At 29.6% G+C, this 16,211-nt stretch overlaps 2 protein-coding genes across 2 annotated transcripts in view; one reads left to right on the plus strand and one right to left on the minus strand.

Moving 5' to 3' along the window:
- The window catches only part of LOC113373643 (neprilysin-4-like), a 13,282-nt gene extending 1,961 nt beyond the window's left edge, over positions 1-11,321 (minus strand). The window contains exons 1-16 of the mRNA XM_026613928.1: positions 11,023-11,321; positions 10,757-10,828; positions 10,414-10,649; positions 9,919-10,251; positions 9,601-9,853; positions 9,021-9,276; positions 8,418-8,916; positions 8,058-8,342; positions 7,847-7,997; positions 7,648-7,758; positions 7,310-7,385; positions 6,915-7,097; positions 6,512-6,840; positions 5,065-5,304; positions 204-321; positions 4-28 (exon numbers count right to left, since the gene is read on the minus strand). Coding sequence (XP_026469713.1) covers positions 4-28; positions 204-321; positions 5,065-5,304; positions 6,512-6,840; positions 6,915-7,097; positions 7,310-7,385; positions 7,648-7,758; positions 7,847-7,997; positions 8,058-8,342; positions 8,418-8,916; positions 9,021-9,276; positions 9,601-9,853; positions 9,919-10,251; positions 10,414-10,649; positions 10,757-10,828; positions 11,023-11,321 — 3,466 coding nt within the window. The remainder of the gene's footprint in view (positions 1-3; positions 29-203; positions 322-5,064; positions 5,305-6,511; positions 6,841-6,914; positions 7,098-7,309; positions 7,386-7,647; positions 7,759-7,846; positions 7,998-8,057; positions 8,343-8,417; positions 8,917-9,020; positions 9,277-9,600; positions 9,854-9,918; positions 10,252-10,413; positions 10,650-10,756; positions 10,829-11,022) is intronic.
- Positions 11,322-12,301: 980 nt separating this feature from the next.
- On the plus strand, positions 12,302-14,088 carry LOC113372799 (E3 ubiquitin-protein ligase CHIP-like). Its single transcript, XM_026613141.1, has 6 exons — positions 12,302-12,533; positions 12,809-13,007; positions 13,077-13,218; positions 13,539-13,644; positions 13,706-13,762; positions 13,831-14,088. The coding sequence occupies exons 1-6, from the start codon at positions 12,414-12,416 to the stop codon at positions 14,071-14,073; spliced, it is 867 nt and encodes a 288-aa protein (XP_026468926.1). The 5' UTR covers positions 12,302-12,413; the 3' UTR covers positions 14,074-14,088.
- Positions 14,089-16,211: the final 2,123 nt, after the last annotated feature.

A 16,211-nucleotide genomic window follows, 5' to 3' on the forward strand; every position in this document is an offset into this window, starting at 1 on the left:
TACCTCCATTATCAGCTATATTTTCTCCCTAATCAAAATTAAGATGTAATTATTGGAACACTACTTTAAAATGGTTTCAACTTGTTAGCATGTAGCGAATTTTTCTCATTGAAAGGAGCAGTAGCAAATCGTAAGATAAATATGAAAGTAGAACTTAGCTACATAAATTGTAAAATGCTAGAAAGTTAATAACGGTCACTGACCTGAGTATTAAAACCGTCTATTTGCAAATCGACTTCTGGAACAGTGTAATTACTATATTGATCGATTAAACATTGCGCTCTTTCGTGGAAAGCATCTATTGATTTTTCACTCCACCATCTGAAATATCGATTTATTAAGTAAATATTCATATCGTTGTATTATTATTAGTTTTCACACTAAAAGAATAATACATTTCTGAAAAAAACTTATAATGACGAAAAAAAATTACCGCAAACATTTCAAATAAAATTTTTGATGTACTAACAAAGGTGATAGTGATAGTATTGATAATAACTCTCATTAAAACAAATTGTCTGAAGTAGTATGAAAATTACGAACTGCAACTTAAAGCTGAGGTAAAATTAAAATTTCGAAAATTTTAAATTTACAGTTTAGGCGATTGTATTATTATTTTTGACGGTGGTCTCAGAAAAGTTATTTACGATTACAGATCAAGAGCTCAAATGAACAAAATTAATAAAGATTAATCACAATAACCAATAATAGTCACATTTTCGCCAAAGCTCTAGATTGCACTTAAACTAACAAAACTTGTAAATGATAATTTATTTTTTATGACAGTTATGATCAATACTATCACCTTTTCGCTTGACATCCTGTTTAGTTCTGGGATACCCTGTATATATGGCTTTCTTATAGATTAGTGACTAGAGCTATTGTACATCCTGATATCAAGAATCAGTGTTATCGTCACAAAAAAGTCAGCATAATATCATAATCAATTCATCAAAGGGAAATATGCCTATGCCAACTATTGGATTGCTTTTTGAACCCTAGCTTTTAGGAAGACATTTCAACAATCTTATGGTACTATTAAGTTCTGATTAATTAATATTCAAGGTACAATAGTATGAAATTGAAATATGAGAAATGATACACTACGAATGTATCATATTCTTAAGTTTAAATTAATTTTACAACATGGTTTTCAATAATACACTACAAAAATAATTATTATACGATTATGAAATTCAAAGTTCTGTAAAACTGAATTGAACTGGTTTCATTAAATTTATTATCATTAAAGGGTCAGAGGTTGAATAACGGTTGATATGCTCAATTCATCGAAAACAATGATATGCAGATGGTTACTTGAAATCGAATATAAAACCAGTATTTCTAATTAGACACATACACACACATATGAATATTTAAGAAACATAGCTTTTGCCTTCGTGATAATTCTTATCAAAATTTACTTATATACATACATAAATATGAACAACACAACACTCAGATCTTTACTTGAAAAATCGTAAAAATTTGAGTGTTGTGTTATTCATATTTAACATTTAATATTCGTTCTACTCATATGCAAAATGAAACAAATCGGTTTTTATAACAATATGAATAACATATGTATTAAATAGTCAACAATGTAATAAAAGCGAGCAATGAGTTTTGAAATAACTATACTAAACCCAACATTATGAAAAATAACTACCTAACTAACCCAACGAACCTCTGAGTGAGCCAAGTAATACACATCAGCTAAATTTTTTTTTCATTAAGTATTATATATATATATATATATATATATATATATATATATATAAGGCAATTATCTCAAATCTAACCGTTATATGCATACATTTGTTATATGCATACATTTGTGTATGCATATAACTTGGTCCATTATTTGTTTCACGCAGATCTTAATTTTAATAAACAAATGCATCGATATCAAAAATAAGATAAAGTTTTGGTAATATATTTATATAACGTCATTATCTTCTTTCTGATGTCAATGCTTTTGTTTGTTAAATTAAGATCTGCGTCATATCATTCTAATGCATCACATTTAAACTCATAAATCAAATTTACTTATTTATGTATCGAATAAAAAAGTTCTAGTCGTGCATTTAGGATTGCATTACATTACATTAATGTAAATATATTTTTGATATATTTTCTCATGAAATCAATCTTAATCGTTTACTAGTTAATTGCAAACTTTACTCATGACAGTACATTATTATACTTACTTAGAGTTCTAATTTTATCTTTTCCCAGAATAGGAGATAAAATAATGTTACTCAATAAATAAATGATTGATTCAATAAAGATCGTATATTAAAAGCAAATATTTATGTGTATAATATAAATAAAACATACATCTAATCGTTTCGAATACTTTGAATTTAAATTTAACAGTACTTATAACAATGATTTGCTAAATTTATTTCGCGCAATTTATAAATTACGTAACAAATACTGCGATAGCTCTATGACCTTACGCAAAAATGTTTGCAAAATGACCCTGAATTAGTTCATGTTTATTAAACGATTGAGAAATATGTAATCGATAAACATTTTACGTTGCTTCACAATCTTATTATGCAAATTATAACTATTATTGAATCTTATTAGAATTATACTTCAAAGATATAATTGTCTGCGGTAATCCCAGAAATGCGCGACGCAGAATAGAACATTTTTTATGTATACATATATTATTAACAGAAATCGGAACTTAATGTCCTATAACTTAGTTGTACTTTTCATGATGAATTTATTATTAAAATAACTCAAATACTGCTGACTTTTCATCGGATACAGCCGGCTAAGAGTCTATTTTCATTTGAGAGCATAATACTATAGAATTGCTATAGAAGCATAATACTATAGAACCAAAAAAAAACAAGTAAAATTCAAGTTCTAATATATTGTTACAAGTTGTAACAAGATCATGCATATTGAAAGTATTACTTATAAATTAAATTTTCCATATATTTCTAATTTGTGATATGAGCACGTTACAAAAACGTGTTCGAGTTTATTTTACATGATTGATATTTTTCCCAACACTTAATTGCACAACTTTTTGATAAACATTAATAGGTGACATCAAATCCGGTTCGAACCATGCGAAACAAGATAAAGAAATTTAAAAAAATGTAAAATAGATTACTTAATCACCATTCAATTATATTATTCAAATAAGGATTGATGAAGAATCGCGTGCTGCATTGAATATAACTACAATATATTTATATATATATATATATATATATATATATATATATATATATATTTTACTTTTATACTACTTTTATAATATTTTCTTACTAAATATTTTGTATTTTTCGTCAGTAATAGTGTTAGTCTATATAAAAAATTGTTTTTGGCAGAAAAAACCTGACGATGGAATGTATCTAGTTCTAAAACGTCGTAATTAAACATCTGCAAAAAACAAATTGTATTTTATTTATTGGATGTATTATTCGGAGAAGAAATATATATCAATTTATTGAAAAAATCCAGGACTTGTCTAAATATTATATATATATATATATATATATACCAATAAAATATAATATGTAATAAAATACAGAGCCCAACAGATTACCAAATTATGACAAAAAAATAGTGGTCTAATATCAAAGGAGTCCAAATATCACTCATTATTTGAAGTCGAAGTTAACTATAATCTAATCTAATATTATGTATATACAGGGTGCTTCAAAAAAATATATACACACTTTGAAATTCCATAGAAACTTTATTTACCGTTCTACAAAGTTAAATTTCAGAAAAATAGAAAGCTGAAAGTCCAATGTATGTGTTTTTTTATTGTTTCCACAGCAATCAGAACTCTTTATTATTGTTCTATAAGCTGTTTTGTGTATGACTTATGACCTAAGGTATTGATATGAGGAGCAACCCATCGGTTCATCCTTCTCCTATGTGTGGGGTTTTTATATATTAGCTCTTACGTCTAATAGTGTGCATATGATTGTATGATGCAACTATGTCCACGACGGACGATTTCCACTTGGAATTATATTGTGATCTATAACCCCAAGTGTTAATTTGACATCAAAGTTGCCTGATGTCAGGCGTGGCGGTAGCGGGAATCGAACCAGCGAACTTGGGTCTAGTTGGTGCTAGCCCACGCTCTAATCGATTTCGCCTCCATTGGCCCCCCCAATGTAAATGAAACATAAATAACAAATGTTAATACTGTTCAAATTGGTGACCTGCAGCATCAATACAATTCTGAGTACGAGTCACCACTGATTCTGTACATCACAAGGTTGCAATTTTGTGAATGGATTCAGGAGATGGTGAAACGTGAACCGGGATTTATGGGTAGCATCATTTAGCCCCGCACTATCACAGGGACGTACTTACCTGGATCAAAATTTGTCGGGCCAGTATATATAGGACGCAGGGGGCCAATCGAGTTTCCAGCACGCTCTCCAGACCTTACACCACTGGATTTATTCTTGTGGGGCACAGTAAAAAATGAGGTATACAAACGTAAACCACGTAACCTAGACATTCTTTGGAATGAGATTCAAGCAGTGTGTAGAGAAATCTCATTGGACGTTTTGATATGATGTGGTGACTCGTACTCAGAATTGTATTGATGCTGCGGGTCACTAATTTGAACAGTATTAACACTTGTTATTTATGTTTCATTTACATTGAACTTTCAGCTTTCTATTTTCCTAAAATTTAACTTTGTAGAACGGTAAATAAATTTTCTATGGAAGTTCAAAATGTGTATACATTTTTTTGAAGCACCCTGTATATATAATATATATATTATGTATATTCATAATAATATTGAATTTATTGAAGCTAATAAGGATATTATATAAATCGGATGATATATGTAATTAGTTTAATCAATTATGTATAATAGCAAATGGTCAATGTACAAGGTCAATGAAAACAAGTCGAAGATTCTAATAGCAACGGAAGTGTTATCGCAAATTTGGAAAATCATCATATGCCGCTTAATTGATATTTCGTTTTCACTTATATGAATCTGTGATATATAATCGCATATGAATTAAAACTTGCATAGATTAAAATTAGTTCTTCACTTACTTGTGTAAATTTCCTTCTTTATCAAACAGCCTTCCCTTGTCATCAAAACCGTGAGTTAGTTCGTGGCCGATGACGACACCTATGCCACCGTAATTAAGAGACCGTGGAAAATATCGATGATAAAATGGAGGCTGTAAAATTCCAGCCGGAAACATTATTTGATTTTTATTTCGACTATAGTAGGCATTAACAACTGCTGGAGCTGTGTGCCACACTGTCTTGTTTACGAGTTGACCAAGTCTAAAATAAAACAAAAACCGATCAGAAGAACTAATAATATACATAATAAGTGTATGAATATCTATTTATAAAAGTAATTAATATAGTAAGCACTTACGATTTTTATTTTATTTACTCTATTATAACCTAATCTATTCATAATTTTTTCTTTTTTATATTTTTGAAAGAGCGATCAGAATTTAAGGGTCCTATAAGCTGTTGTGATGACTTAAGGGGGTATTCTAGTGTAGAGCGATGAATTTTAGGTCATTTTTAAAGTGTCGTAAAAGAAAGCATTGAATGTTTCTTCTATCCATTTTTTTACTACTTGTTTATTAATATTATTAAAATATAGAACAAAAATTAAAAAATAAAAAAGTTGAAAATTGTAAAAACTGCCAGCTGATAAAGTGGGTGGTCTCAAAAAATTGGGACCTCAGTCTTGACATGATTTCAGCCCTCCTAGCCATCGGAAATGCAAAAATAAAAAGATTTCTACAATGATGTCGCAATCGGCTGAACTAGCGATGAGTAAAATACTTTTTTTTTTCACAAATTGGCGACTGTTTGAAAAAAAAAAGGTTTTTTTACTGTTTTTTTTGAGTTTCTCGAATTTTTTAAAAATAGTAAAAATAGGAATTTTGGGATGATTCTAGTTCAGACTGTAGATAGATCTATAAACAAGACTCTCTGAAAATTTCAAATAAATTGGTCGAGTAGAACTCCAGAAATCGTGACAAGAGCACTGAAAAAGTAAGTTTTGAGAAAAACGCATTTAAAGTTTTGCGTGAAGCCAAACTAGTATGGTGACCGAGTCAGTGAAATGCCTATATCTTCGAAAATAATTAAAATTTTCAAATACCTTCTCGTACCCATATTCTTAGATAGTTAAACTTTGAAAATATGAAATAAAAAAAATCGATTTTTTTTAAATTTCTACACTAGAATACCCCCTTAACTATAACTAACGTGAATTTTTTATATGGCAACCCAAACAGTTGTCCCAATTCTATGCGAGAGCAATTCCTGTAATACTGATGATTTTTTATGCAGAAATGCTGGACAAGGGTTATTTTCACTTGGTAACATATTGTTCTCTATATTTCCAAGTGAAAATCGATGTCACTACCAAGCTAGTCGTGGGTGGGATCGAATTGATATTCCTAATACATACGCCATTATCGTAGTGATTGTTTTTGATGTTAATTTTAGTTTCTATCATAGTTACCGAGATTGTTCTGCCCGTGTGAGGTGTGTTAAAATTTCTAGTGTGTTTTCAAAATATTTTCCTTTATCGATATTAACATCCTTGTATTTATCGTTGAGAGTTTCGGGTTCTAATACATAGTCAGGATAGCCAATTCTCAAAATAATAGCGTTCACTTTTTCGGCAGCCAAGCGCTTTGTTTGATTATCAATCCAATCGGTTTTGTATAACAATTCTCTAAAACTTTGTTGAATCTCTGACGTCATTACTGTAGTATCATTCTTGCTAGTATAATCAAAATATTTTCTAACAAATAAAGATCCCAGAGCCATTCCCATGTTGGTGTTCACCTAGTATAAAATATTTTGATACAGTAATATATTTATTATATTCCTTTAATTTTTTTTTAAATTGTTAACAATACCTGCGAAACGCAATTTTTCCATCGTGGCGGTGATTGTTCACGACCGAAAAGAACATAGTAAAATTTCTGTTTTGCTGGTTGGAAACGATCATCCAAATTATTGACACGATGTCGCACAAACCGCCACATCAAGTAATTAGAAACAGTACGCGCATCAGATCTTGCGAGTAGCCGTACCAGATCCTAATACGAATCGAAAAAAAACTCACCTGACAATGTTTATAAATTATCTATATTATTATTATCTAGGATCTAAGAATTGAGATAGATATATGCATGCTCAAAATATTGATAACTACATTAATATTTTTATATTAGTCCGAAATTGTCAATTCATTCGTGTCAATCAATTTTTTTGAAATTTTGAATATTAGTAAAAACTAAAACTTGTTCACCTGCATATAACCTAAAGCAAACATCACCACAGTTTCGTTGGGGTTTATAGGTCGTTCTAGTACAATGTTCAGATACCTGAAAATAATACCAGAATATAAGTAGAAATAATTTTCGTTTATATAGAATGTAATAATTAGATGTTAAAGAAAAAATCTTGGCTCCCTATGTTCATTTTTCTTAATACATACTAGTTTACAAGTCTAACTTGTTAACTAAAGAGTTCGTACAAAATATTAATCAAAATTAAAGCTCATTTTTCACTATAATTTAATCGAATGAAATTAGATCGCTGTATCAAATTAGATTTAAAAAAAACTGTATGTACCAAGAGGGTTACCTAATCCAGTCAATTTGTGGAACTAATTGTTTCAACCTGCCAATGGACAGACGCTGGTAAAGAACAGAAACGTTGCGTCTATCTTCCGGTGCGGTAGTTATTTGTGCAAGTCTATACACAAATTATATTAGATATTTATAGATTTGGTATAAAGCCACATTTTGATAAATAAATCATAATATATAATTATAGTACCTACTTGGTCTCAAAATCTAGGATTTCTTCTACAATGCAAGACACATTCGCTGGATTAGCACCAAGCAATGTCGTAATAGTCAGCATGTATTCTCTATATGCATTCAGATATGGTATGTTAATGGATTCCAGATAATAATCTCTAGTAGGAAGACCTGTTGGTATTTGTTTCACTTCAATTTCAATAAAGAAAAATTTAAGAAATCAACTAATACCTAAACTTGTTTGATCAAACTGTATCACATATTCGTCACTGTTTTTTATATCTGGCCCAACCCATTCAGCAATAAGAATATCATTATTATACATTCTTAATTGTGCTGTTAATTGCAACCAATCAAATCCTTTTTCATTCCAGTTAGGATTTATAGCCGGCCATCCACCTAATTTATCTAACAGATCTAGAAGTGGACTATTTCCACGACGCTTCAAAACTGCGTAATTCATACATGATTCGTACAAGGCTCGTGCTTTGTATACAGCATCATGTTCATCGCAATCTATTGAGAGGATTATAATGTATTAAAAGATTTATAAAATGTGTATTTTTTATAATCCGAATACTTGCTACTTACCAATATTGTAATGTTTTATAGAATTTGATGTTACAGAATTTTTAGTAGTATTAACATTTGTTCCAGGCTTACTAGTTGTAATATAACCAGCAGGATCTTCGTATTCGTCATCCCCACGGCCTAAATTGTTATAATCTTCAGCCGTTTTTTTTTTATGATTATTCCTTTCAGTATTGGTTTGAACGCTCTCAACATTATATTCTTTATTCAAAACTTTAATCTTCTCAGAGCTGATGAATTCAGACTCGGTTTCAGTTAAAAATGATTTATCTTCATTCCTTTTTAAGTTCTGGCGCTTGTGTTGCTTTCTTGCACCCAGCATCGAACGTATTCGTCTAATCAATAAAACTTGACGTAAATTGAATAATCCTCCTCGACTTTTGTGATCTGATCGAGTACCTCGTTTGAAATCTTGTCCCCGAAATCTGCGTAGTAAATCAATTATTGATCTATCTTTGCTTTCTAGCTTGGAATCATTGTATATATCCGAATCTTCATCCTCCATGTGCAAAATTGAAATGTAAATAATACATTATTACAATATAAATAGATATATTCTATATTATTTATTAAATTTTTCAATTTTAATAATTCAAATCTTACATTTCCTTCTTTTCTTTCTTTAGTTATGTTTGGTTTTCGTTGATGATGTTTGTGATGTCTATGCTTTTGAAATGGATTTTGTTGATAATTACGTCGTACGTGGCGTAAATGGCGTACTTGCATATCAGGGTTACTGTCAGAGCTTTTTACTGAATCGTAATTTGTAAATTTAGTAGTCGTTTTGGGCACTTCAACTAGAAGTTCTCTAAGAACTTGGTCAAGGCTTTCGCGAAGCATCTCAAATGTATCATATCTGTGGAAAAAAGTAGAACCATAATAAAATAATAAAATGTGTTAAAAGTTATAAAGATGCATAGTATTTAATTCAGGATTTTTTTAAAGCATGACACTGTAATGAGTAATAATTAATAGATATATTAAGGTGACCATACGTCCCGATTTTCCGCTTTGCCTCCCGGTTTTTTCTAAAAGCAATATTTGCCCCGGTTTTAGGTATTTTGTCCCGGATTGTCTCGAATTTTTGTTAAAAATAGTTTGATTGCCGATATGTTTTTAAATATATTTCAATTAGAAAATTTGAACCGAAAAAATGTGCATGTAAGTTTTTACATATATGCATAATGCATACCCCGCTTTGTCAGGCGGTATAGGATTATAGCGCTCCCAGTTTCCACATGCATGTTGATAAAAATCTATGCATGGATCAGCGGTGGGATCCATGTATCGTTTCATGGCTTCGGCTTGAGCGCTTCTTATATATTCTGGAGAACCTTGTCCACGCCAAACTGCATGTGGAGCAAGTGCTGGTGGAGATTCGAGTAGCTCAGCATTCTCTAGTTCAAATTGTTGACTTTGTTTAAAATCATCGTCAGCTGTTAAATAAATGGATTTGTATTAGTTACAATTATTAATAAATACGCAGCTTTCTATATATTACTTATAGGCCGAGCATCCTTTCCAAGAGATGTGATTTTCCAAGGTAACTGAATTTCAGCAACACCTGATTTGTTTGGCGAGTGCACGTCAAATTCAACATCTCCGGAACTTTCAATATCTTGTGCATAATCATCTCTTTTTTCCAGTTTGTGTTCAGTATTATATTTAGGATTTCCATCAGATGCTAAAGGTTCATCATTTTCCAATGTAAAGTTACTGACTTTATGCAATTTTAATATCGGATTATCACCGTATGAAGTATTAGCCCAAATTGTGATATCAGTGGATAGATTTCCAATAAACCTTGTGCGACGCGAAGATAAATCGCATTTTCCTACAATTTAATATTACCCAACCTTATATTGCTTTCAATCTCATATTTATTTTCATATAACTCTCATGTAATATTAAATATAGTTATATTAAATTATAGTTAAGCTTAATATTCAAATAGAAAATCCTTAATTTTTACTAAATATATAAATATTATTTTTACCTTCGGTGCAAGATAGCCTTTTCGATCTAATTGACCTGCCGACCACACAATTCGGCGGGACAACTGACTCCGGCGGTATAAATGAAGTTCGTAGATCACTTAATACTTCTCGTTCCTCCGCCTCCAAGTGTTCAGGAAGACCGTATCGAACCGCGGTGCAGCTATCTCGGCGTTGCATGGGAGCGCCTGATCCTCTCCTGGTTAGTAAACTGTCGCCCGCCCCCACCGCACCCAAACTGGATCATATTATTTGTTTCATTTTTAATTTATAACTTTGCAACAATTCCAGAAAAAAAAATTAAACTTAGTACATATATTGATTTAATTTATCAAAACATAATACCTAGATAAGAGTACAAACAAGCCCAGCAATGGCAGCAAAGCGGCAGGAATCACGAATAACAAACGACTCCACCTAGCTCGCATTCATAATGAATTATTTAATTTATAATAAAATAAAATTATCGATTATGTGACACTGCGTTTACAATTTAAAAAAAATGCTATGACACTTTTAAATACATTTCTACAAGAATTCAAATCTTGGAAAATTTGCTCTTATCTATAAAATTTAATAACAGAAAAGAAAATGAAATGCGAATTGGTAACCTGCTTCCCGGACACCAACGAAGCCGTCCCGTGTCGCGTTGCACTCCCAGTCCACAGTTGCAGCTCGAACTAGCGTTATCCCGATCTTCCCCGCCCGGATCAAAGATTGGGCCAGTATGATTCTTCCGGAAGATCTGCGCTACTTCCGAAGGCCGCTGCGCCGACTGTAAACATATATCACTGAAACCAGCTACGCATTTCTCTCTTTTCAAGACTAATTGATCGATATCAACACAATGATTTAATATTCCCGCTGCACACTTTTTCGACGCCCCATCAGTACCGACATTCAGCTGCATTGCAAAGGCGCCCCTGACGCTGCTTTATTGCTTCCGTCATGTGTGCAACGCAACGTTTGCCCGTACACATAATACTAAAAATAATAATACGTATGCGACGATACGAATTTTGTCTTGTTGAGCCAATTGAAATCAATTCAACAAATATGCACGTATAATTCTAAAGAGTAATAAAACGTATTGAACGGGGGACCCACCAGGCGCGTTGTCGATTATTGATCCCTGCAATTGTAGTTTCGAGAAGACGCTCCGTCGCACAGCTTATCCTGCCTAAATTGCTTTTATAAAAACTAAAAAAATACAATAAATAAAATACTGCATGTAATTAAAAAATAATTTATATTGACATATGAACAAAACAATGGAGTTTATGGTGTGACAGGAGCCATTTACAATAACTTCGACACTGAGGAGAGATAACAATTATCGTTATGCAGGAACGTAGATAATTAGCGATACCTGCTAACTTAGTTAATTAGTTAATTAGCGTTATCTGGTAATAATTTATTAAACTAAGTTCTGGTCAATATCTAATGAATAGTCATATTATTAATAAAATATATATTTATAAACATACAAAAAAAAAGAGTATACACATATATTCATACAAGTCAAAAATATTGACGTTCGATAATGTGTTCAGAAAAAAATTATTATTAATTTAATTGATCTATATGAAATACAAAGAATCTGGAACATATCTTGTGGAAAATATGTGCAGAGACAAAATACGTAAAAACTCATGTATCATATTATATATATTTATATATATATATATATATATATATATATATATATATATATATAATTTTGGTTCCTTTATTTACTTTAAGCTTAATTTTTGAAAGTTCATAATAGATGTTCACAAAAAACAGAACATTCAAATTTGTCAATGAGAAAATCAGTTAATTTTTCTTTCTAATGTTGCCGTACCTAGACGTACTTGCACTTTGCACATCTTAAGACAAACTGACAGATAACAGCATTGGTCACACTACAATAGTTTGTTTATTTCTGTATTTGCAAGTGAAATTAAAAATAAAATTATATAGTGCGCAATAAGATACATAATTTAAAAGTATTAGTATAAAAATGAGTAAGCACATGTATTCAACCGCTAATCTGACAGATCAAGAATTAAAAGATCAGGGAAATCGTATGTTTAGTCAGCGAAAATATGAAGATGCGGCCAATTGTTACTCAAAGGCTATTGTAAGATTTTTTCTACACGAAATTTCTATCTTGATGTAGTGATTAAATAATCAATTTTTGAATCATGTATTTTATTATTTGTTAGTTGTATCTTATACAAACAGAATGATTTCATTTGACATTTGACACCTTTGTTGCAATATTAGTTGGTCAATCTGCATAAAATAACTCTTGTTTTAAACTCTCATTAAAGTATTAAGTAATTAAGTATTAAATTCATATCGACATTATGCTCAAATAGATAATATGAAACCGTTTTAAACTATATCTTACAGATTAAAAATCCAAATATGGCAACATATTTTACAAATCGTGCTTTGTGTCACTTGAAACTTAAGAGATGGGATGCATCTTGCCAAGACTGCAGACGTGCCTTGGATATGGACTCTAATTTAATAAAAGGACACTTTTTTCTCGGACAGGCTTTACTAGAATTAGAATTATATGACGAAGCAATTAAGCATTTACAAAGAGGTTGCATATTATGAAACCAATCATCATAAAACAATAATAGTATTTTTGACATTGGTCTCTGATTTTCAGCAAACGATTTGGCTAAAGAACAGAAGTTAAATTTTGGTGATGATATCGCTTCACAAATTAGATTAGCTAGAAAAAAGAGGTGGAATGTTCAAGAAGAGAAGAGGATTGCTCAGGAAATAGAATTACAGTCGTATTTAAATAGGTTAAAAATTGGGTTTTACATACATATATATATATTTATGTTAATATTTTGTCCTAGCCATCTTTAGCCATTTGAAGACTAACTTGAATTTTGATATAAAACTCCATACTATTTCAAAAGTGAAAAAAAGAAACTTAACATTATCTTTTCTATAACTCCTTTGAAACATGATATTTTGCTCTAAATTTTTAATATCCATATTATACATAAATTTCAATTTTTCAAACACATTGAGGTTGATTCAGGTTTCATTAAGAATGGTCATATTATTATGGAATCCTAAAGATTAAAAAAAAATAAAAACGAATTATTTTTAATAGGTTAATAAAAGAAGATATGGAAAACAAAATACAACAATTGAAATCTGAAAATAGAAATAATGAAGAATATATTAGTCAAATGTCTTCTGAAATACAACAAAACTGTGTATGTATACATTATTATGATTGAATTATCTCTAAAATTTTATATCAAACATTTATTTTAGGAGAATTATGCAAGAGAATTAAATAATTTATTTGAAAAAGTTGATGACAGAAGGAGGGTTAGTATAGTAAAATTATTAAACTTTGTTAATTATATCATTATAATACTCACCATTACGATTAACAGAAACGAGAAGTACCTGACTACTTATGTGGCAAAATCAGCTTTGAAATTCTTAATGAACCTGTTATAACACCAAGTGGAATTACATATGAAAGGAAAGATATTGAAGAACATTTGCAAAGAGTTGGTCACTTTGATCCTGTAACTAGAGTTAAACTCACACAAGATCAACTCATACCGAATTTCACAATGAAGGAAGTTGTCGATTCATTTTTACAGGAAAATGAATGGGCTATTGACTACTAAATATTGTTAAACGATTATTGCTTTTTCAAATGAAAATACCTATTATAAAATATCTAATTTAGCCTCGTCCACTAAACAATATTATAAAATTATGAATTATTTGTGTTTTTAAGTAGGTTGTGTATGTAGTATTAATTTACTTATGTTTCATTATTTGACATTTTATCTGAAAACTTGTATTTTATTTGCAATGGATTGCTCAGCAATGTTGGATTAAACCTTAAATCATGTTGTCTTGTATGTAAGAATATTTTCATTATGTATTATATAGCATAAATAAAAAATATATAACTATTCTTTTCGTGATTTTCTAAACTATTGCAATTTGTATATATTGTCATTCTTGAACACCAAATTGCCTTTACCAAATACCTACTTCAAACTAATTTTCAGCTTGAATCTTATAAAGATTTGCAATAGATATAACCAAAATACAAGAAATTATGTGAATTTAATTCCATACAATTAGTTAACAATTAATTTAATCTGAAATCAAATAATTTAGATTTGAGAATAATGTCGGTTTTCAATTCACATTATGAATGGAAAAGATCTTTGAAAATTTCATATTTTCTATTTCATTTTCTTTGACATAACATTTTAATACAGTTATTTGTTATTTTAAATGTTGACATTTTCCTCAAAAGTGAAATAAAAATATTTCATTTCATACAATTATATTATTATAGATATGTCATATTTTTCTATATGATTTTATTTAATTTTTGGCGAGTTTGCAAATTTATAAATTAAGGTGTGATTGATGGTTTGGTCATCTTTAACAAAGCATTGTTTTCAAAAAAAAAGGTTGCTTTCAAAATTTGTAATTTAGTTACTCACGTTATATTAAAGCAAAGTATATACATTTTTCTTATAAGATATATGATATTGTTAATGCAAGTATTATGTGGGCTAATTTATATAATTTATAAAGACGTATTTTAAAATAAGTATAGAATAAATATTGGAAGCGCTAACTCTAATATGCAGTATATTTCATTCGTATTTGTCTCAAAAAGAAAGCCAAAATATAAAAATAAATGCCCACTTAATATTGTCAAACTGAGATGAGCATTATTTAAATATAATAAATTTTTAATTAAAAATAGGCTGCATGAAAATCAATACAACGAACAAGAAAATAAAGATATTTAAGTATTTCTTAAACTATAGTTATAACAGCACCAAAAATTCTACATAATAGTTTGTTTTAATATTTTACATATGGTCTCAAAATTTGCTCATCTCTGTATGGATCTCATATAAATTTGAGTAACTATTATTTAGAATAAAGATAAAAAGTAAATACATTTTATTTTATAAATAAATAGATAATATTTGTTTGATGTCAGTAAATCGTGGATTTATAGCTGTTTGTTTTAATATCGTCCGAAATTAAAAAAAATACACCAAGTTCACGCTTTTAATTTGGCTTATATATTTTATAAACAGCGAATAAAATTTTCCGCATTTAACTATTCACTGTTTATTTAAATCAAATGTTTAATTACACCATCACTTAAATATATATTTTTGGAGTTTCGTCACTAAGTAATCGGGCCAAAGTAAGTTATTTTAAATCACCATATAATATTTTAATCGCGATTTATATTCATCAAAAGTCGCTAATATCATATAGTTAAATATTGCTTTTAAACAACGTATTTCTCCTGTAGAAACATTGTCAAACGTAGGTAAATGCTATTTACTTGATAAAATTAAATCGAAGCTCCTTTCATCTAATTATCACGATAATTATCATTTCTCACATTGGACCACTTGCTAAATTCACTGTATATACTTCTTACTCATACATAAATATAATGTACGAAGTTGTATATAATCTTAAATACATCGTTTCAAAAATTTTTTGTTAATTGTTTTACACTTCGAGATTCTCGCTAACTTTTGATAATATTAGGCAATATTTTTTATTCCCATGAAAATGTATGTTAATTGAAAATATCTGTATCAAATAAATCTTTGCAATACAAAGTCATTTATCACGCAGAATCAAAAGAACTAAAATCATATCCAGAATAGACTAAGACTTTTAGAAACTTCGGAAAGACGTTTTAGGAAAATAGAACCCTTTAGCAAAAGTATATTAATAGTAGTCAAAAATAATGCAAAATTAA

Source organism: Ctenocephalides felis, unplaced genomic scaffold (assembly GCF_003426905.1).
Source record: "Ctenocephalides felis isolate EL2017-DRISC unplaced genomic scaffold, ASM342690v1 CF-g0.4_SCAFFOLD_01604, whole genome shotgun sequence".
Classification (NCBI taxonomy): Eukaryota; Metazoa; Arthropoda; class Insecta; order Siphonaptera; family Pulicidae; genus Ctenocephalides; species Ctenocephalides felis.